This window comes from Adiantum capillus-veneris, chromosome 7, assembly GCF_014529385.1.
Source record: "Adiantum capillus-veneris isolate H3 chromosome 7, ASM1452938v2, whole genome shotgun sequence".
Lineage (NCBI taxonomy): Eukaryota > Viridiplantae > Streptophyta > Polypodiopsida > Polypodiales > Pteridaceae > Adiantum > Adiantum capillus-veneris.
The window spans coordinates 133,014,364-133,037,389 of NC_140937.1; the positions used below are offsets into that span (position 1 = coordinate 133,014,364).

The 23,026-nt window shown below is 43.4% G+C and overlaps 1 protein-coding gene across 1 annotated transcript in view; it reads right to left on the minus strand.

Annotated features, from left to right (window-relative positions):
• Positions 1–3,955, minus strand: part of LOC147454650 (lipase class 3 family protein) — a 102,660-nt gene extending 98,705 nt beyond the window's left edge. The window contains exon 1 of the mRNA XM_086516532.1: positions 3,346–3,955. Within this exon, the coding sequence (XP_086372658.1) occupies positions 3,346–3,660 (315 nt within the window). The 5' untranslated portion in view covers positions 3,661–3,955. The remainder of the gene's footprint in view (positions 1–3,345) is intronic.
• Positions 3,956–23,026: the final 19,071 nt, after the last annotated feature.

A 23,026-nucleotide genomic window follows, 5' to 3' on the forward strand; every position in this document is an offset into this window, starting at 1 on the left:
AGGAGTACCTGACGCGGATGGTGAAGCGCCCAAACCATTAAGACCCGTACAATGATTAGATATGATGGAAGTGGGTACCCCCTTGGCCCCATAAATAGGTGCCCAAGGGGAGGTAGGGCAATGCCAGATAAAATCCCCCACGACCCAACAAGAAAATGATATATGAAAATATATGAGGACGCCCGAACAAAGGTGGGTGGCCGGCCCCAAACTCAGGCGGCCATACCAGGAGCAACCTAGACAATGGGTGGCCAGGCCGGAGACATACTAGCCGTACATGTATGCCCTAGACCTGAGGCAGCAGAGTGATGGAAATCTAACACCCCCTCTTAGCACCTGATGCTGAACAAATCGCGTGAAGCCGAAGATGTGAGGCAAATGATGAAGATGTCCCCTGCGATGTCCACTGAAGGATACTCCATGAGTGTAGCAGCAGTCTGGGGTGTCCCAATCGCCAAGAAATCTCCATGGAAAGATGGCGTCAATAGCGGTGTAGCAAACTGTTGTACTTTACCGATACAGGGTGAAGATACTGCGTGAAGGTCCCAAACTGACTGTGAAAACAACTCCTTGTCGTAAAAAGAAGTGTCAATAGTGTCCTGGCCAAAAGGATCCGTGGTGTTTGTAAACAAACTGTCTAGAGAAAATGGGGAAGCCCACGAACCGTCATGAGAATGACCGGAAGCCTGTCAATGCATGAACCTATAACCCAGTGTGGCCAAGTGGCTAAGCTGTGAAAACTTCCAGGAAGACCAGATGTAGCAATCTGCACTGTAAACATCCTCCGAAACAAGGAAAGCCAGACTAAACAGTCTACACTATAGAAGCTACCATAAGCTGCAACAGTCATTGATAGACCGCACACACCACCACCGGATGGTGTCCTGTCAGTAGGTACAGTGGTCCAAGATAAGGGGAAAGCCAGACTCAACAGTCTACGTTGTGAAGGGCCTCTAAGAAGAGGTGTGATCAGACCAAGCTGTCTGCATCGTAATCATCCTGTATAAAGGGAAGCCAGACTGAGCAGTCTGCGCTGTGAAGATCCTCTAAGAAGAGGAAAGGCCAGACCAATTTGTCTACGCCGTCTTGCCTGTATCTCCTACCTCCAACCTCTGGTGTCTACCAAAACAAAATCCACGCCAACAACACCACCAAACCGCATCTCGGTGTGGCTCTCAATGTGAATGAGCTGGGAGTGGCCATCTACCCAGGTCGTGGGATAAGTCTAATGCAAGGTTATCGAGGGTGAGTGTAAGCAACTCTGAAGGTAGCAATCTAAATGATCAGGACTGTAGATGAGAAACTGCACTACCATCCAAGCCAAGCTCCGAGTGACTCTGGAAGTAGTCGCGGGATGCCTTATCTCCCACATCTCGCAGGTAAACTCTCCAAGAGAGTCCAAAACATTGAAGTCCCACTCCAATTTGTAGATCCAAGCAATCAACCTGTCTAAGAAGAGATCTAAGATCCTCTCCCTGAGTTCATGTAGATGCTCCTATGTAAGCAAGTGATCTGACGTGTCGAGGTCAAGTGGTAAGCGTCTGTCCACCCAAGATGGTGGTCTTCTCTAGGAATGTCGAAATCCCATATGCCATGAGCATGGCCATATCTCGTGTGAACTCCTCTGATGAGTGTATAGGTGTGTCCATAGCAACCACAAGTAACCACCCCCTCTGGAGTGCGCAATCGCCGAATGATGGCTGGAATGAATGGATCTCCTGCAGTAGTCACTGAGAGACCACATGGACCACTATTGGATGGTGTCCTGGCAGGAGGTAACTTCATCCTCTGTGAAAAACACAAGCCAAGAGGCTGCTGTCGACCGAAAACGCAATTGCGAGGTGATGAGAACGCTGCTGTCCAGCGATTTTCAGCGTGCTCGTACGCTCTCAGCATGGTCCAGAGCGGTGAAGAGGGTGTAGGGAGGGCGGGAAATCAACGTAACAACCCCATGTGGGCTGAAAACAAAGGAAAAACATCAGGTGTATGGCAGAAATCAGTGGTATATGGAGAGAATTAGGCCCAAAAGCTAAACTCTGCTTTAAATCTTTTAGGGTTTAGGCCCCTCAGCCAGGATCTATAAGTTGGTCTTCTTCTTCTTCTATTAGGGTTTAGACTCCTCGATCATCTTCAGCAAGTTAGTCAAATCTTCAGGGTTTGCCACATCAGCAGTTTGTAACACCTTACATCTATAGGGTTGTCATCTATGCAAAAGTTGACAAGCTTTGATCTGCTTGCCCTCAAGCACCTCATGAATGAAATGATACTCCAAACCATTGTGCTTAGTCTATGTATGAAACATTGGATTCCATGCTAGCTAAATAGCACTCTTAACTATCACAATGCAAAACTAGAACCTCAATAATTCTACCTAAATCTCCCAATAAACGAGTAAGCCATATAGCTTGCTTGCTTGCCTGTGACACAGAAACAAGATTCTGATTCTCTCGAAGAATAAGACATACAATGTTGCAAACAAGATCTTCATGCAACTGCACCTTCGGTGAATGTAAAGACATAGCTTGTCATGGACCTTTTGTTGTCTATATCCCCTACAAAATCTGCATCCATATAACAAATCACATGTGCCTTTACCTCCAAAGAAAATGCACAACTCTTGCATACCATTCAAGTACCTCACTTTCACTGCTTCCTGTTGCTTCTTGTCAACATTTCCCATAAAAATATGACTCCTAAGCAAATGCAATGTCTACTGACATTTCCCATAAATCTATGACTCCCAATGAAATGCAATGTCTAGTGGCTAGACAAGTCCCAATCATGGTGTACATCAAAGAGCCAGCTACAGATGCATAAAAAACCTTGGCCTCTCAATCCTTTCCTCTTCAAATTTGGGACAACCGCCTTTACTAAGTTTCACATATGAAGGCAATGAAGTAGTAATCAGTTGCCCCCTCCCCTCCATATTGAAATGCTTAGGCACTCTACAAATGTTCCCTTTTTGAGACAAGTAAAGAATCTCTTAGTCCTGTTATGCACAATCCGCATGCCAAGATTATGAATTGCTTCTCCCAAATTCTTCATCTCAAAGTTTTCAACAACAACCTCAAAATTATTCTTTTCAGCTATAAGCATAACATTCACAAAAAGGATCAAGATCAGAAGACTACCATCCACAACCTTTTTCGTATAAAGACAACAATCAATTTTACTCCTCCTATATCCAAGAGACTTCATGAAGGCATCAGACTTATGATACTGTTCCTTGGTGCATGCTTTAAACAATATAGGCTTCTCTTAAGCTTACACACCAATGTTTCCATAGCTGTGACAATATGAGCTACAAAACCTTGTGATGGCACTGGAAAGGATACATTAACCGACCTTGTACACGCACTCAGAAAGTATCATGGCACTAAGGATGTCCTTGAGGTCTGTTACATCTTCCGCTTTGAGGGCATTGCAAAGGCTCTGAATTTGCTCCTTCCGGCGCTTGTACTCCTCTTCCAACTGCTCCTTTCGCAGCCGGCCACTCTGCCAAGGCCATTGCCAGTGCCATTTCCAGCCCCACTGCCACCTAGGAAGTTGAAGCACCTGAGGAAGAGGAGATGCAATATGCGACACGAGATCCCGCTGCTGGCGCGCCCAGTTATCTAACTTCTGTTGTATTGATCCTACCCAACCAGGCATGCCAGCCATGGAACCTGGTTTATCCTCCTATCTGCTGCAGTGAGGAGCTTCTGGGGATTGAAACGAACTCTTTTGAGAGGCTTAAAGGGAAAGTCCCAAGGTGCCCATCTGATCTCTGATGAAGGGAAACCATGGGAGCACATGCTCATCGAAGGAAGGGATCGCCCAAATGAGGAACTCGCTCATGCAGAAGGCGCGAAGCTCCTATAGCGACACTAGCGAGACAGTGTACGCTGGATGCGCCTTGCGTACACGAGAGTATTCTGACGAGGATTCTCCTAAATTTTTGTAGCTATATGCATGAGCATTGCCGATGTCCATTTCTCCAATGCAAAAGCAACAACAAAGGGGGCCCGCATGAGTGAGTGTGTGTGTGTGTGTGTGTGTGTGTGTGTGTGTGTGTGTGTGTGTGAGAGAGAGAGAGAGAGAGAGAGAGAGAGAGGAAGGAGAGAAGCTTTTAGGAACAATCCCACTAGACCTCAAAGATCTACCCGTGAACAACCAATGGGGCGACACGCGCGAGCGAGAGAGAGAGAGAGAGAGAGAAGAAGAAGAGGATTTTAATGTCACAGGAAGTTATCCCAAGAGACCTTAAAGATCTATCCAAAGAGAGAGAGAGAGAGAGAGAGAGAGAGAGAGAGAGGGGAAAATACTTGAACTCAAGACCTCTTAGGCAAGAGGAAACTAGGATAACCAATCTACCACACTTAGGTTATCAAAGTTTATCCCAATCCACCACACACATGATTAACATCCAACCTATAAAACCAGACAGTGCAGCGTAATGAAAAAAACAGAGCCCAACTCAGTGTATACATCACATCACCACCCAAGCAACAGAAGATCCTATGCTTGAAAAACCAAAAAATGAGATATTTTCGGTAAGGTACCGACCTAAGAAGTATCCCCATGTTCCACCAATTCCATAGCTACACAGCAGACAGTCGAGCAGAGGATGCCCTCAAAAAAACTATCTTTCACATACACACACAATACGCAAAGGATAAGGCTAAGTGAGGAGCATAGAGCAACCCTCACCTCATTTAAATAGTGAAGCACATCTGGTTGATGAATTTAGTAGCGTCGGCAGGGAGGATCTACTCCACACTTGGTCATTAGTAGGTTAGAATCCCGAGGTTTATGTTCCAGGCAGTAGTTGCCAAGAGAGCTTCAGCGGGAGAGGACTATGTAGCCCGATGCTTGTATGTATAGCAGAGAGAAGCTTGTGAGTGTGAGGCAAGGAGTGGGGTATAAAGTGCACAATCGCCAACAAACGTTTAAAGATGTAATATGAATACGCCATGCGCCCCATTTGGGGGTTGGTAAAAAACCTACAGGTAGTTTTTACCAGAGGAGGTCAAGCTCTCTAGTGAAGGGACTTATCCCACGGAGATCTTGTGAATTCCCTAAGAGGAGAATTTTATTTTTGTCAGAAAGGGTGTTGAATTCTATGGATTGCTATGTATACATAGTATTTGTTGGATTTATATCGTGCGCCCATTCAAGGGTCCACTCCTATGAAGGGAACCAGTTTAAGAGGTGGTGACTAACTCTTTTGGTGGGGAAAAAAATCCCTGACTCTATCAGGTGATGAGAGATTGTTTGTAAGCTGATTTGGTCAGGTGTAGAACTATAACTGTATCAGTACTTAAATGTGTGTGTGTGTGTGTGTGTGTGTGTGTGTGAGAGAGAGAGAGAGAGAGAGAGAGAGCGGAGAGGAAGGAGAGAAGCTTTTAGTGACGTAGGAACAATCCCAGCAGACCTCGAAGATCTACTCGTGAACAATCAATGGGGGGACGCACGAGAGAGAGAGAGAGAGAGAGAGAGAGAGAGGAAAATACTTGAACTCAAGACCTCTTAGGCAAGAGAGAACTAGGATAACCAATCTACCTCACTTAGGTGATCAAAGTTTATCCCAATCCACCACACACATGATCTATATATACATACATGTATACATATATATATATATATATATATATATATATATAAGAGAGAGAGCGAGAGAACACAAGAGGCGTCTCTAGCTGTAGGGCTTTCAAAGTACATGGGCATGCATCCACATATCAAGTGCCAGCTCCTGCTCGCAAATGGGTCGGAGGAGCTCAACCCTCAACTTTATCAACTCCTTCCCTCTATGGTCTCAAATTTGGTTACTCTTCCCACCAACTTTTGTCAATCTATGTTGCACCAAGCTCTCTAGTTGGCTAGTGTATATGCTTGACCTCAAGACTCGTTGAAGGCTAGTAGCCAATGGGCCTTCATGTTAACTAGAGACCTTCTAAGGTCTTGTCCTAGGTACTAGAGATACAAATGACATGCCCGTTGGTTATAACATGTGAGCACCACGTCCACTAGATCCTTGTGCTTGGAGCATGGTCATGCACAAGGAGTGTCCCCTGAACATAAATAAAGGGTAGTAAACTTTGGGAATAAGTGCAAATTTTATAGGAAACCATTAAAAAAACAAATATCTTTCCTTGCTTTATAGCAAGAAGCAATGACTAAGATCTTTCTGATGTGATGTGTTTTCTAAGTGCAATCAGCCTCTAATGTTCTCTTGAAGAGTTTACTTTATTATTAATAGAATAAAAGGTCCCCATGATCAACTGTCAAGGTGTAAGAGTGTATTATACAAGATTGAACAGACTCCTTGTGAGTCTTACCAATTGTTGAGATGGCATTTAGAGTCAACAAACATAATAACAATTTCACCAAAAGTTTTGTTGGAGTTGTCTACAAAGCCTCATTAAGCTGAAATGCTAAGGAGCAAAGCAAACCTTCCTCCATCTAATAGCAACACATAAATTTGAAAGCTCTAAATTTTCTAAATAAGAGGTTCTTTTTCATCAATCACCCCTTTCATGGGTGCTTACAATTGACATCATCCAATTGACTGCCCTTTAATTAGCTGGAACCCATCTACTCATGCACACTGGTAGAGATTGAGAGGTGATGCACACATGGTGGCAAGAGAAGGAGATGGAGAGAGAGAGAGAGGGGGGGGGGGGGGTGTAGGTGATTGTACCTTTTAAAGATAAGATAACTAGTATTTTTCAAAAAAAGCAGAGAGGTTGACACACGCCAGTAACTAGATGACTCGTAAAAAACCCAAAAGAAGCCTTTAATTATTGCTAGTTAGCCAAGATTTTACAATGGTAGTTATGTTGAGTAGATGCATTAGATAAAGGAGACTCCTGTTACCTGCCACCATCACAAAAAACCAAAACATAAAAAAACTAGCGCTTTGTCGTGGAAGACAGGTGTCAAAAAAGACTCTTGCATATTATAGATGTCAACTTAATACAAATACTTAGATTTACCCAAACTAGAAAGAAAAATCCATGGAGAATGCCAGTAGAGTTGGTGTGTATGAAGTAATTCTACTAGCAATCCTTGTAGCTGGTTTGCATTCTTGTGTCACTTTCTTGGACTCTTTATAAAGCTAGAAGCATGCACACTAAAAAGGGCAAAAAATGATGAGTGGTAGGTTCCACCTTGAAACCTTGAAGAGGGAGTGGTTTTTTTTTCTTTGAAAGGTTGGTTATAGAAAAGGCCACACTTTCTTTCTTCAAAAGGAGTGGTGTATTGAAGTTATATGCTGTGGCCATACCGTTTCTTTTGATGTTATGAAATAGGTCTCTTTTTAACACCTAGAAGAAGGCTTTTATTCACATTTAGGGTAAAGGGGCCAGGAGAGTGCCACCTACAGAGTGCAATAAAATTTTGCACATGTACTGCACCATTTCTTGCATGAAGAGGTGCAATCAAAAGATCTCCATCATCGCTATACACAATAAAAAACTCGATGCAAAAGACGGCATATACAGTGCGAGCAACGGCAATATTGTTTTGAAGTGTAACAAAAACGAGGACGGATTACGTGACGGGGTAAGAGGGCCTTTTCGCCAGCAACGCTTGATCACAACATCTCATGATCCAAATGCGTCCTCACACGAGCTATCCACTCCACCAAATGTCCCTTAGTGCTCCTCCTTTGGTCTATTTTAGTACTTAGCATTGGGGGTAGACGGGTCCTTGTACAGGTACCCGTACCCTTATTGGCCCCTTTACCTTAGTGTGTATGAGTTTTGATAGAGTAAGTACAAGAGAGAGAGAGAGAGAGAGAGAGAGAGAGAGAGAGTGTGTGTGTGTGTGTGTGTGAGAGAGAGAGAGAGAGAGAGGGATGTGCGCATTCATATCCCACATGTATCAAGACATTGCTTTTCCTTTCAAACCTAGCGTAGTGGACTTCAGGAATTTTTTGTGGTTTACGTTGCCAATTAAAGCAACAAATGAGAGGAGAGCTATGAAGGAAGGATGGCATTACATTTGAGGTATTCCATGTGTGGGGAGTGCATGTGCACACACATGCTACAATGTGGTGGACAAAGGAGAGGAGGTGCTACCAAAAAAATATAGCAAATACTTTTACATGCTTGACTTATTTTCCAAGCTTCTAAGAGAGAACCATGTTGCACTATAATATATGTGCATGCTGGGTTCCTTGGTTTGACTCCAATCCATGACACTAAGTGACACATAACATTAAAAGGGGGGGGGGGGGGGGGGGGGGGAAGGGGATTGATGGCTCGGAAGTCCACGCACAAAGGTCGAGGCAGATCAAACCCGAGAAGCACAAAAATGGGGGCAAAATTAAACCCAAGCAGTGCAATTAATGGCCCCCCGTCATCTGATTTGACCCCAGACCTTGCAGTCCAGGTTTTGTCACACATGGGCTAGCCATCTAATCCGCGTGCACATAAGGTACCCTTGTCCGTTTTTATTACTTCTTATTGAAAGCAAACATGCACTAATTGGATTTAAAATGTTTAATTTGTGGCCGAGTTTAGTTTTAAACAGCCATCTCACAGTTGCGATCTCCTTGATCGTCGTGCTTGAAGTTTTGGAGTTGTCGACCTTTGATCCCTTTTAACACACACACACACACACAACACCCCCCCCCCCCCCCCCCCCCCCCCCCCCCCCCCCCCCCCCCCCCGCCCCCCCCCTTTTCTTCTTTTAATGCTATGTGTTAGTCATGAGAGGGACTCCAATGAGCTCAACATGAAATGATTATTTTCATACCACTAGGGATGCAAAGTTTTTGTGCAAATCTAAATTTTTTTCCTTGTTGATTAAATTTTCTTGGATGGGGTTCAATTAAGATAGAAAAATTGGCCAACTCATGTTTTAAGTTAATGGAACACAAAAAAAATAAGAATTGAAGGTTGAGTTTGAATTAACTGTGTGAGAACTATGTAACACAGTAAGAGGTTAGTGGAGTTCAAATTATTGCACTAAGATACCTACATACATGTAAACCATGTTTCTTGTGTTGAGAAGCACATGAAAAGATAGTTTCAAGACAATGAAAGATGTCACTGTTAGACCTAACACAAGATAAGAACCTTAATCTTTGCATGGGACATTTAGATGTACAAATGTGTGTGAGAGAGAGAGAAGCTAAAGAAGAGAAGAGAATTTCAAACATCAGTGAATTAATCCCAAGAGACCTCAAAGATCTGTTCGACTAGTCTTAATGCAAGCCAACAAAGTAAACATAGCAAGATTGCAGGTAAAACAAGTCGAAAATTCACTATGGCCTACGTAAGGCTATTGAGAAGAGCTTCATAATAAAGGCTTCTTTGTGAAGAAAAGAATAGAAAGTGACACTAGTATTTGAAAACATGTGGTATCACAATAAAATATTATTATTTTTATATAAAAGTGTGACAACAATCAACTATTTAGTTTACAATATATTACAAAAGCATAGAAAATAATGTTTGATATAATACTCAATGCTCCTCTTTAAAAAGAGGTAACACCCGTCAACACCCTCTCACAAGTGCTTAAAATAGAATTTAAAATAAAGTTTATTATCATTAACTTGCCATGTGGCATTAATTGAGAGGCTTTTTCCAATGGTCTAGATTTGCACCCAAAAATCCAGCCTTTACTAAGGACTACTTATGTAATCCAAAAAGAAGTAAAAATGCACAACTTGTTTATATACAAAGGCCATGTTGTAACTTCTAATGTTGATAAATATTTATCATGTCTATTAATTTTGATAACCTATGTTTTCAAAAAATGTAATACCACTTTAAATTATTGAATGTCTATGAATTTAGAAACTAAGATAGTTAGCATAGGGACCTACTCCTTACATCATGAAAAGGGTTGAGGAAGACCAAAGCACACAATAAGTTTAATGCTTGCCTTCAAATATAATACTTGAAAGTTGACATCATCCCTGCACTTTTAAGATTACAGATTTGTAATCTACACGTCGAGTTCTTTTGTAGATATGCTAAATGATATGGAATATGGTTTTACACATTAGATTTTAAATTTTATTTGAGAAAAAGATAAGCTAGCCATTTCACTTGTTTGAATTCAAAAGTTGTCCTTTGATCACTTTCTTACTATCTAAGACTTTGATTCTCTTAAAATGTGAAATAAAGCCCTCCTTTTTTTTTTCAAAACTCACAATTGTGAGTGAATGTATTAAAAGGTCACCAACAGATATACAAGTCAGCCTCATGCTCATGCCGAGCCTTGAAGTTACAAGTATCGAGTTATTGCGTAGGGCACGACTGAATAGCGAGGGTTGCTCTAAGCCAATCATCCGAGCTATACCTTTTGCTCACCACATAGATTATCTCCTTGCTTTCTTGCACAATCTTTGAGAAGCTAGCCATAGAGACGTCTTTGTTGAAGACACGATAGTTTTTGGCCTTCCAAATATCACTGAAGAAACATTATCTGACAATTTGAGTACAAATTAGCAGTGTAGAACTGCGAAACTGCTTGCCACTAAGACACAAATCCCTCTTGAAAAACCCTATCTTCCACTTCCTCTGTATCCATTTGCACATCTTTCCTACAAGGCCTCTAGTAATTGGGCATACCATGAAAAGATGGCCGAGGTCTTCGCTAGCCAATCTCCACCATGAACATCTATCAGGTCTGATACCACGCACTTGAATCTTAAACCATGTTGGCAAGGCCCCCCAAAGTAACTTCCACAGAAATTGTTAGGCTGCGGAGCGGCTATGGTGGGTGAAGCCGATGAGGTGCCATGGCGAGGAGAAGAGCAGAACAAGAGAGAGAGAGAGAGAGAGAGAGAGAGAGAGAGTCGACTCTGCAAGGGAAAAACAAAAGCAGCGCTATATTTCTTGCTTGTAAAGCCTTACATATAAAGTAAAAGATTGCCATGAAAACTACAAGTGATCTTTACGCCTTTAAGAGGCGTTTCCAACAGGCTGACACCTAAAAACTAGACGAGGGCTTGAACCCAACAATCCCCTTCTCAAGCCCGAACTAGATAGACCACTCTCATGATACCTCGAGTTTTTGGTGTACTCGTCAACCGTGAGTTTTAGGTTCTCTCACAACCAAGGATTTCTGGTGTATCCATAACCTGGTGCTATGATAGTTAAACCTCCCTTTGAACAGATAGGGTGTAGGTCAAAAAATTAGCTACCAAAAATGGAGTTTTTGGTTCACTGCCAAACCTTGGGTTTAAGGTGTACCTAGTAACCTCATGAAAAGCGGGATAAAAATGGGTTGAGAACAAAATTTTTTGGGAGGTCTTACCACTTATGTATGTGGGAGGTCTTGTCAAACCTTGGGTTTAAGGTGTACCCAGTAACCTCATGAAAAGCGGGATAAAAATAGGCTAAGAACAAAAGTTTTTGGGAGGTCTTACCACTTATGTATGTGTGACAGTGTCTAACCCGTAAAAACGTTTAAGGTGTACCCAGTAACCTCATGAAAAGCGGGATAAAAATGGGCTAAGAACAAAAGTTTTTGGGAGGTCTTACCACTTATGTATGTGTGACAGTGTCTAACCCGTACAAGTTTTTATCATGGCATGACTGACAACAGTAAAAGAGGCTGTGACTAAAAAACATATGATGGTTTCGAAAACAAATCTATGATACTGAGCAAGTAAATAAAATAATTTGTGAAATTCTCTAGGACAATCTTAAAGCAAATCTTCATGTTTTGCATGTGTTGAGTAACCAACTCGTTGTAGCAAACCTGATGATTTGTGCGGTCTTTGACTTCCTCAAGAATTGGTCGCTTAACACTGATTGGATAACCACGTCGATTACCATTTATGGGCCCTCATGTCTCTGCCTTACTTGAACCACATCTACTCTCATGTTTATTTGATAATCATCTTCTGTCTTTTCTCTAAAAGCCTTTGTTGTGGCAGCATCTAGCTTGCAAGCCATATTGGATAACTGGTCATCTTGCATGTGGAACACATATGAAGTGTCCTCAATAAGATTACTCCTCATTGGATCCAAAACATCTTCATCAGGAAAACATGTTGAGCCTTTTAAATCGCTAGAAAATCTCCTTTGTTTTAGTGGAAACCCAATATTGAAGGCATTTTGAAATGCCATAAGAAATGTGGGACATGTATCACCCTTGCAGTGCTTTTTGATATGCAAGCTTTTTGTTTCACTGCACCGTTGCTTCATCGCTTGTAGGTGGACACAAGGCGTTTGATATGGTGTGAAAAGCTTGCACCTGCAACCTTTGATTAGCAACGTTCTAAAACGCAGTCCACCAGTAACACATGCGCTAGCTTTGCAACACTGATTTTCCTGAGGTGCCTATAGAAACTGTGTCTTGAGATGCTCTACCCTTTGCCTACGAAGACCTTCACCTTTTCAAGGGAAGCATTTCAATATGCTAACTTCTCTTGCCCGCCTAGGATATGCCGCTGAGCATCTTGATATGATGCCGGTGCTTGCCTACTCCCCGCCTGTAGTGTAGCGTGTTGAAATGCGCCTCCTGTAGACCCTAAGGCTCTGATACCCTTGTTAGGCTATGGAGCGGCTATGGTGGGTGAAGCCGGTGAGGTGCCATGGCGAGGAGAGGAGCAGAACACGTGAGAGAGAGAGAGAGAGAGAGAGAGAGAGAGAGAGAGAGAGAGAGAGAGAGAGAGAGAGAGAGAGAGAGAGAGAGAGAGAGAGAGTCGACTTTGCAAGGGAAAAACAAAAGCAGCACTATATTTCTTGCTTGTAAAGCCTTACATATAAAGTAAAAGATTGCCATGAAAACTACAAGTGATCTGCATGCCTTTAAGAGGCGTTTCCCATGGGCTGACGCCTAAAAACTAGATGAGGGCTTGAACCCAACATAAATATCTTCATACACCGAGGCCATTATGGCTTTTAGATGTTCTTTGGACCTCTACCCATCGAGCCTAAGACCATTGCTTCTTCCACTGCTTGTTTAAAGGGGCGAACCAATCAGCCTCATGAACTAACAATTGGTAGATGCCCTTGGTATTGGGTTTGGAGAAACAACTACTCATGGGCCATTTCCAAGCTTTCCACTCAAAATTAGATTTACATATCGGCATGAGAACACGGTCTAGGCCTTCTACAACCCCGTTGATTAATGCCATTGAGTTGAAACTAGGCATCCACCTGGTCAGAGGATTTCCAACACTTTCTATTCCTATCCCATAATTGGCTTAGCCGTCAAAGTCCTTTATTGTTCATCCTTCTTGCAATTTCCCTCCAATAAGGGTTCAAGTCAGCCCCAACAACCTTTAGATAGCCATGGGGACCATCGGGAGATGGAGTTCTGGAAGTATCTGATTAATTCACCCCATTCTAGTGCTCCTGTTGTTCTGTTACATTTTTGCACCAACTCTCCCATGATGCCACTCAGTCTTATGCTAGCCCACCCTGGGGCTAGAAGTTTGTCGTGCATCTCGATCCCTTTCCACTGACCACCTTCAGAGTAAAATCTTGTCTTGTCAATCGTATCCTTGGTTATGATAGCCCAAGACTAGTCTTGATTTGCAATTGAGACCACAAACTTGGCACACAGGGCCTCCACATGAACCATATGGTTGAGGATTCCAAGGCCCTTGGACCAACGATCGAGCAATAACCTCCCACTTTGCCCATTGCCACGACATTGAGGCTTTAGTGTTGTTCCTCCATAAGAATTTTGTAAATGGTTTTAAAAACTCCTTCCAGTTACATTTGGCTATTTTGAGGAGCAGGCTGGTTAAGGAAATAAGGCCCTCCTAATGTGATGTTGGACCCACTTGTGTATGTATAGCAACCTCCATCTTGAACCTTAGATAAATTCTCTAATTTTGAGGTTTTCAATCAAAAAAGGAACCTACTCATATAATCAAAATAATTGAGAAGATTATAGACGAAATTATTTTGATGTGTGACTTCAAACATGCTATGCAGATCCTCTTATACTGCATAGAATCTACAAGATACTATGCAATACATTTGCAAGACATCCTAGATGCACATCCTCTTATATTACATAGAATCTACAAGATACTCTCCAATACATCAAGATATTATGTACAATACTCAACAATATTTTTTTTTCAAAACTCTCTCGGAAAGAGAGAGTGAAATATGGTATTAGATAAGATGGACCTAACAAGCACACCATTTTCAGAGCGAGAGATGTGGATGACCAAACAGAATTACATAATTTGCTCGGTTTAATACTGAGCATCTTAGATGTAGTCCTCTTGTCTTTGATACTTTCTACTTGAAAATGTTTTCTTTTTTCATGTAATGGAATTTGCCTATTCAATTTGAGAGTAGCGGAATTTAATGAGAGTACTTTCAAGAAATGATTTGGTGAGCATAGCGGGTAGACATAATTGAAGATAGCAACATAATCATAGCAATTAGTTAACTTGGCATAGACAATACTTTTGCAAGAGAGAGAATTTAGAGAACATGACAACAGTTGAGGACCGGATTTATGTGGAGCCGGTCCCCCCTCCAATAGGCATTTGTATTATGATTTCTCCCATAAAGAGAGACTTGTTACAATATAGTCTTTGTGTTCCTTGTGACCTAGGTGATGCCATGAAGATGGAAGGCTTCATGCATCAAAAACATAACATAAACTTGAAGAAAGCTTTAACTATCCCAAGCCTCAGTCCCAAGACCTCAAACACGTTCGAAGGTGGAGAGAGCTAGCAAGGAATGAGGGTAGGGAAGAGGAAGAAGAAACATTTCGTAGGAGAAAGAATTAGTTCCTCACTTATCATACTCTTGTTGCTAGCTTACATAATAGCATAGTAATGAAGAAGAAGGAGATGGCAAGCTTAAGCATTGAAGCATGGCTCTTGGTTGGATTTGCACTCCGTAGCCAAGAGTGTTGGTGTAGGCTCTCAACCTCCACTTGCTTTGAGAAGGAGAGGGAGCTCTTGCACTTTGCATAGTACACAATGAGAGTGCTTGTGAGTGTGTGTGGGTGAGTATACCCCCTAAGCACCCCCCTAGCTTGCTTGGGTCGACCCCCCCTTGTAGCTCATGCTTGAAGCTCATTGGACCCCTCCAGGCCTAGCCAATCACAAGCAGAAGCCATTACAAGCAACAGGGATAGCCTTGGGACAAGTGTCCCCCTTTCCCCTTTGAGAGAGAGGACTTGATAAATGCAAAAACAATTAGATAATTCAAGTAATTTATCATTGGACCCCTTTGAAGCCTAGCCAATAGGCTTCAAGCAACACATGAAGGTAACATGGGTAGGGACCTGACATGTGTCCTTGCTGCCTCTTCAAGCTGGGGATTCCCTTGTGAGTGTGAGTGTGTGTTCTCTCTCTAATCCCTAGGAAAAGGGCTCGGCCCCCCTCTTGTAGGGATGCTTTTGACTTTAGGAGCTCAAGCACCTTAGTCATCAAGCATGACAAAGCACTTGGACTAGGGGGTATTCCCACAAGCATCTCAGGCAAGCATGTCAAGGCACCTCAAGCACCTTAATCAAGCGGCAAGTCAAGCACCTCAAGCATGGAGTAAGTCAAGCACCTCAAGCACCTTAATCAAGCACCTCAAGCAGAACAAACACCTCAAGCACGACAAGCACCTCAAGCAGGACAAACACCTCAAGCACGACAAGCACCTCAAGCAGGACAAACACCTCGAGCTTGGGCCGGGTTCCCACCTCAAGCTCAGCCCTAGCTTACCTAAGGTCAAAGGACTTTTACACACATTATTGGAGATCTTCAATGAAGCTAACCCTAAGGTCTTATGCTCCATTGGTTAGCCTTGCTCTTGATAGACCATCTCCCATTTGGGCCCCTTTACTATTGGCCCCGTGTTGAGATAGATCTATAAGCACATATCTATATCTTAACTCTTGTTCCCGTTTATTCTCCCACATTAAGTGATCAATTTAATATGAGAAAATCATTTGGGCTGGTTAGATATTAGATTTTATGACATTTCATTACATGGGAAGCACCTAGGACAATCTTCATTAGTGGATTGGCTTTTTTGGCCTACCCCAAAGTGGGAAGGCCTTAGTGATGGTTTCCCTTTTTGTTAATGAAAAAGGGAAGATTATTTTTAAAAATTTGTACAAATTATTTTTAGATGAAAGAAATAAAATATTCTCATTAGGAAGACTCCTCCGAGATAAGATAATGATGTTTTTATGGTTGGGTGGAATTGGTTGATACTCTCAATAAATAAAACACTCATCAAAATTTGTAAAAGATTTTTTTCAAGATTCTTGACTCAAAGAATGAGTGGTGGGTGTGGTGGCCTAGATGTCGACATATCCTAGCTTGAGCTTGGGGGGAGAGAGAGAGAGAGAGAGAGAGAGAGAGAGAGAGAGAGAGAGAGAGAGAGAGATTAAGGCTAAACTCCTAAGCGCCTGGGAATATGAGCTGGCCATAAATCAATGTTGGACTCTCTCCGAGTGTCCCAAGCACCTATCATGTTCTCTCTTTCTGTGTGTGTGTGTGTGTGTGTGTGTGTGTGTGTGTGTGTGTGTGTGTGTGTGTGTGAGAGAGAGAGAGAGAGAGAGTCCGCCGCTGGTCCGCTAGGGACAATGGAGTTATGGCCGTCGCCACCTTCTGCATCGAAATCTGCACGTCCTATCGCTCTCTCTCTCTCCAAGCCGTCACCACCTTCTGCATCGGATGGTGCGTAGCCAGGGAATTTAAATTTGAAGCTGCAGGGCGTTGAGAGAGAGAGAGAGAGAGAGAGAGAGAGAGAGAGAGAGAGAGAGAGAGAGAGAGAGAGAGAGAGAGAGAGAGAGAGAGAGAGAGAGAGAGAGAGAGCGCTGCAGCTTGCACCATCCTGCAAGCATACGGCATTACAATGAGATTTCTCTCTCTCTCTCTCTCTCTCTCTCTCTCTCTCTCTCTCTCTCTCTCTCTCTCTCTCTCTCTCTCTCATATCATCATCTGAGAGGAGTGCACGGGGCCCTTCCCCTCTAGATGAAACAGAGAAGCTGAAGAAGGAAAAAATTCGACTCGCAGTTGAAGTTTGATGTTTGTGTAGACCTTGTCCTCTATATTGAAAACAATGCAAGAGCTTCTGCTGAAGACATAAAGAGATTCTTTAGTCCCGACCCAGGTTGCAGAGGGCACAATAGACAGCTTGCATTGCAGTCTTCTCCAAAGCTCAGGCCCCGACTCCCACTACCCAGACTTCGTGTTTTCATGGATGATGGCTTACAGGCTAGCAACCAATGTTGCTTTGTTCTTAGAATCTCAACGCTCAGTGCTCACTCTCTCATCTCCCTTCCAACTTCCAACTTTGTTGGGCATTGCTAATTGACGGGCTGACCAGTGTCTCTCTTCGCCTTGAAGGTTAGAAGGCTTGAAAAATTAGAAGGACACAGACTACAGAGTCCCGACTCCCGAGGGTTGTTGAACCTCTTGATAAACTCTCTAAACATATATCTCTCTTCTGTGTGTGTGTGTGTGTGTGTGTGTGTGTGTGTGTGTGTGAAGTTGCACGGCGCATGCCATTGAAGTGCTTCAAAACGCCACAAGAGAAACTTTTCAGCGACTACAGCCATGGTGGGAGCCTATCAAAACGCTAGGCATGACCAGTAGGACTAGCACACTGCAGCTTTGAACCCTTCCAGTGGGCCTTTTTCAATTCACGTCTTAGTTGGATCTACTCGATGTAGTCGACGTAAGTGTGCTGACGACCAGCTCACGGCGTATGGAAGCTCCGTATTTGTGTGTGCGAGGAGTCAACCAGGAAACAATGCCGGTGCAACAGGATTCGGGGTGGTCTTGTGTGCCAATTGTGAAGTGTGGCCAAGCTGGTTGTGACGGTGTTGCTCTCCATTCCATTGAGAAGGAGGAGGTTGCCAAGCTAGCTAACCAACTACGTTTCCCCTATTGAGACTAGGCAGATAGCAGTAGCCGCATCCTCGGTGTGTCTGACGTCTTCACCACCATCAAGATTGCTCTGGGTTACCCTTGGAAGTTTTTGGCCTGCCCCTCCATCCCAACCCGCTCTGCAAGTCATTCGTCCTTCCTGAGGACCTGGGAAACCCCATAGCCTCCTCCAACCTATTCAACCCTGCGGCCAAGCCTCACTACCAAGTCCTCTATGGAATTTCCTTCACCCCTCTTGGCTACTCGACCGTCAGCCATGTCAACCCAACCTACACCACCCAGAACAACAAGCTCAATCTCACCTTCTTATGCGATGCAAAAACCACCATAATCGACAATATTGTATGTGCTGTTTTCATCCATATAGATTGGTTCTCTTTCTCTTACCGTTACTAGTCGGTCAAAGGGGAGAAGTCCCGCAAGCAGCCCGGGCACTTCTCCTCCGTAGAGTTGGTGCACAGTACCACAGGTGGAAATGGAGGTCAGCTAGCACATCTTGACCTTTGACCCCTTCCTCTTCTCCCACCATGCCAATTTGTGCCGCCTCTTTGCTGTGTGGAAAACTGTTACCCCAGCTTATGGAATTCAATGTTACGAGTCTAGAGGATGGTCTCGATGGCACCTTCATAGAGGTGGCCCGTAGTGCGATGCATGCCGTGTTTCCCTTTCGGTTTCTCTCCCTATCACCCTTTTGGTTTCTTAGTATGCTGCTAGGCAATTCCTACTCCAGGGAATGATATCCATGGCTTGCCGACAAAAGAGCATATGGTCACCCTCTAAAATGCTTGTGAAGGTTAGGCTTGAGTGAGCAGGTTGACCAACATTTACTACTTGCCCTTGTGAGGGTTAGGCCTGAGTTAACAGGCTGAGTGGCTACGACATGCGTTGTAATCTTCTTAGCGCATAATATAGCGGTCATGGGATCAAAGTGGAAATGGTTCTTGCTCGAACAAAGGAGAAGATGGGCTTCAAGTCATAAATCCTTTTGAATATTGAGAATCTGGACTCTCTAAATAGTGGCCCTTTCAATTGCCTTGTATGCCTCATTTGTAGGCATGCTGCATTTTATTGCCCTTCAATATAGCGTTGCAATTTGTGCTATTGATGATGTTGTTGATGATTGTGTTGTTGTTGGAGCTGTTGTTTGGCTACAGGGGGGAAAATAGTTGGTTTCCCACAATGCTATCTCCGTCCTCTCTTAACTTTTTTGGCCCATTGACATGCTCCAGCTTCATGGTACTCGCTTGCATCCACACCATCTTTGCCAGAGGAAGTATCAAGAAGCAGCTGACGCCCTCCACCTTCATACCCCATCACACATGCACCTGACTAGTCTCTACAGATTTGCACACAAAGAGCTGTGTGTGCGTGCGAGTTGTGATATATAACATTTTGCATGATCTAGAAAGTTGGTAGAGACTACTGAGCTGTGAGGAATTATCAACGTCCCTTTCTCTCTCCTTGTGCTTAAGATGTCATCCATGCTAAGAATACACCCTTACATGAGTCATCATTGTAGAAAAAGAGTGAGCTGTGAGGAATTATCAACGTCCCTTCCTCTCTCCTTGTGCTGAGATGCCATCCATGCTAAGGAAACACCCTTGCATGAGTCATCATTGTAGAAAAAGGGTTGGTGGGTTGCACGATGATGCTGGAAGGGTTGCACAATGGTGGTGATAAACAAGGGGATTGTTGGCTCTCTCAAGAAGATAGGGATTGCTCCTTGTGGAGGTGTTGCTCTTACGTGAAGTCTGGTTAGGCTCCCTGTTTTTCTTTTCTTTGGCATTGGTCGTGTGACTACAAGTCCAAAGCTAGTTGCAATTGCAAGTTTCTTTGATCGAAGTGGTTTAAAATAGGGTTGTGATTTACTGCTCCGTCCCTTCGAGGCAGTATCCCTAAAGTTACATATATTGCCAAAGAGAAAATCTTCAATGTTGGCTTTGGTTTCATATCAAAGAAGAAGAAATGATATTCTTAATCCTTGATCAACCCTTCTATTTTCTACTTTGCCATTTTTTATTTTTTGCTATTTTTTATTCGAAAAGGCAAGGCGATAAGCAAGGTGTTAAAAAAACATTTGAAAAGCATGAATAATGAAGCATAGATGTGACGATATTTATGTATGTCACTGAAAGATGTGAGCATATTAACATATGTGCAAGCCTTGTGATTTGTCAGTTGTTAAAGATTGAACGGTGGTATTAGCCTTCCCCTATTCTTCTCAAGGTAGGCGTTGTGATTTTATCACTTGTTTTAACACAAGTTGAGGATGAAATCTACCACCATTGCATTACCTTTAACTTCTAAACACATACATATAACTCTACTTACTTATTTTCAACTTTTAAGCTAGAATCTTTAGTAGATTCCCATGTCGTAATGCACACACCAAGGCTCGTCCTAAGGTTTCCTACAGGGATGCTAGCGAGCATCGAGTAGTAGGCGATGCAAAGGCTGAGCATGCGAGGGGCAAAGGCGGTGTCATGGGTAGCCTTCACATAGCCGCCATAGCAGTTTGCGAGACTGCACGTAAGGCACCGAATCTAAGACGTAGATAGAGAGAAAAGAGAGGGATTAATTTGTGCGCAAAGCAGGGAACTCGAGACCTCAAGACTAAGTGGCACGGGCATGGGATCTACGGCGGGGGCATTGTGGGCCGTAGATCCCAAATGCGGGTACCCTAGATTACTTTTGTAATCTAGGGTAAAAAGAAATCTAGGGTACCCGCATTTCGGAAGTAATCTAGGGTACCCCCATTTTGCGGTGTCGAGTTTGAACCCAGGACCTCACGCATGAGAGGTGCTTATCCTAACCACTACGCCATGCGTGCGTTGTGAAACGTGGGGGCCCTAATTTACTTAAAACATGTAAGTTAGGGGCGAGCGTCGAAAGTAAATTAGGATACCCTAGATTACTTTTTATAATTAAAAGTAATCTAGGGTACCCTATTTACTTTTGGCGCCGCCACTGGGATCTACAGCCCACAATGCCCCTGCCGTAGATCCCACCCTCCCATGCCCGTGCCACTTAGTCCCGAGGGAACCCGAGACGCAGACTCAGAGAGAGGGATTAATTTGCCATGAAGATTTTGGGAATCCGATAATTTGAGAATCTAAGTGAGATGCTCCATTTGGCTTCTAAGGAAAAATCTAGGAGGTGGCACGTAGAGAGAGAGAGAGAGAGAGAGAGAGAGAGAGAGAGAGAGAGAGAGAGAGAGAGAGAGAGCATGCATTAGGAGGAGTTGGAAGAGGGGCAGAGATTGTTTGTGCAGCAATGCATCAGGATAAACTTAATTTTTTTATTGTTGTGTGGTCTACGTCACTGCGTTGCGCTATTCCCAATTGCGATCACAGTGTTCCTGGACTTACATAGCTGGAGAAAAAAGCACGGACGACTGCACAAGAAGGGCATGAGGTGGAGCGTGTGTGAAGCAAAGGGTCAATGCGGCAACGCAGCTAGGGCAAGAGCAAGTCACAAGGCAAAGGTCATAGGTGGCCATGGCAAGGGTGGGGGCTCTACGGAGCTGTTAATGGTGAGGGCGACATTGTCCAGAGCCGATCATCAATGGGAGCGATGACGATAGCTGCACGCCTTTTCCCTTCCCAATCGCAAAATTTAGTAGGTGTGGCAAACATTGTTTAAAATTGGGTAACGATTTGATTCTGGGCTTGGAGTTTTTAGGGGGAATCTTCATGGATGCCTTGAGCTTAAGGAGGGAAAGGGAATGGACACGACATGTGTAGTGCGAAGAGTGGACCAACTAGCATAGGAGCCGTAGCATGCACGAGACAGGTAGATGACCCAGCTGGTGCGAAACAAAGGCAAGGCATGTCGAACGAGAGCATAGGCACTAGCAAATTATTATTATTTTACATGTAACCCACTGCATAAATGGCAGCAAACTCAACGTGGTGGGTTGCCCTCAACTTTAAGTGCCACGGGGTCCCAACCTGGGATCAATGGCTCTTGTGCAAAATCAAGGGCGTTCGCAGATCTCGGCCATCGATGCGTAAAAACTACACTCGGGATCTCGAGTTTAGTTTTTATGGTGAGGTCCACAAAAACTAAACTCAGGATCCCGAGTTTAGTTTTTATGTCGAAACCTATTGTTTTGAGTTTAAGTTTATGAAAAAACACATCTACCTCAACAAAGTGCACGCAGGCGTGATGGTTAAGGCATCGGACTTTGAAGCTAGTAGTGAGGGTTCAAATCTCGGCTGGGGAAGCGTGGGCATCCCGAGATTAGGCCCCTCGTGATCGGTAAAAACTAAACTCGAGATCTCGAGATTAGTTTTGAAAAATCTAAACTCGAAATCCCGAGTTTAGTTTTAGCACATCAATGGTCCAGATTGATCTTTCACCAGGGACCATTGATCCCATGGTTGAGGACCCGTGGCATTTAAAGGGGAGGGTGGGTTGCTCAGCCCAAAGGACTTCCTCTGAGCGCAAAGTCGAGAGCTCTACTTCAAGCCACTCTAGAAAGTTGAAATGAGCTTTTCAGTTTTAGAAAAGGGAAGCGAAAGGAAACAAAATTTCATGAGATTCTCCATAGTGGGTGAAAAGGGAAAGGAAAGGATCACCAATGAAAAAGCATAAAAAATGTGAGGCTTGCCTAATTTTTCTTGATTTATAACTAAAACTAAAATTATAAACTCTACCCCTTTGTAGAAAGAGAGAGCTTTCCATATCTTATTTTGTAGTAAAAAGAAGTGTACACTTTCATATCTTTACCTTCTGAGACTCTCTCTTCAAAACATGGAAAATTGATTGCAAGGCTATTCGGTAAGCATGTGAGGATTTTTCAACCAACAGATATGTTTTTTTCCCTTAACAAAACAAATTCATAAAATAAATTTGGAATTTTAGTTAGCCTAAAAAGGTCAAGCAATGCTATGGCCTTACTCTTTGGGCATGTGTTGAAGGTAAGTGTTTGGGCGGCTTGGAGTCAAGTATGTGTGAGCCCCGGCTAAAGCGACTTGAAGGTAACCAACCAATGTTACAACAAGAATCTAACCATAGAATAAAAGCCAATTATGTAGGTGCATGCCAAAAGGGATTACAAAAGCAAAGGACCTCTTCATTCTGAGGGGTTGGCAATAGCGGAGCTTGAGCCAGCCTTTAGTCTTGGTAGAATCTGTATTTTGTGATACTTATTATTCTTAGAGCCTTTGGGCTATTTTACTATTCATGCTATATCAACCAAGC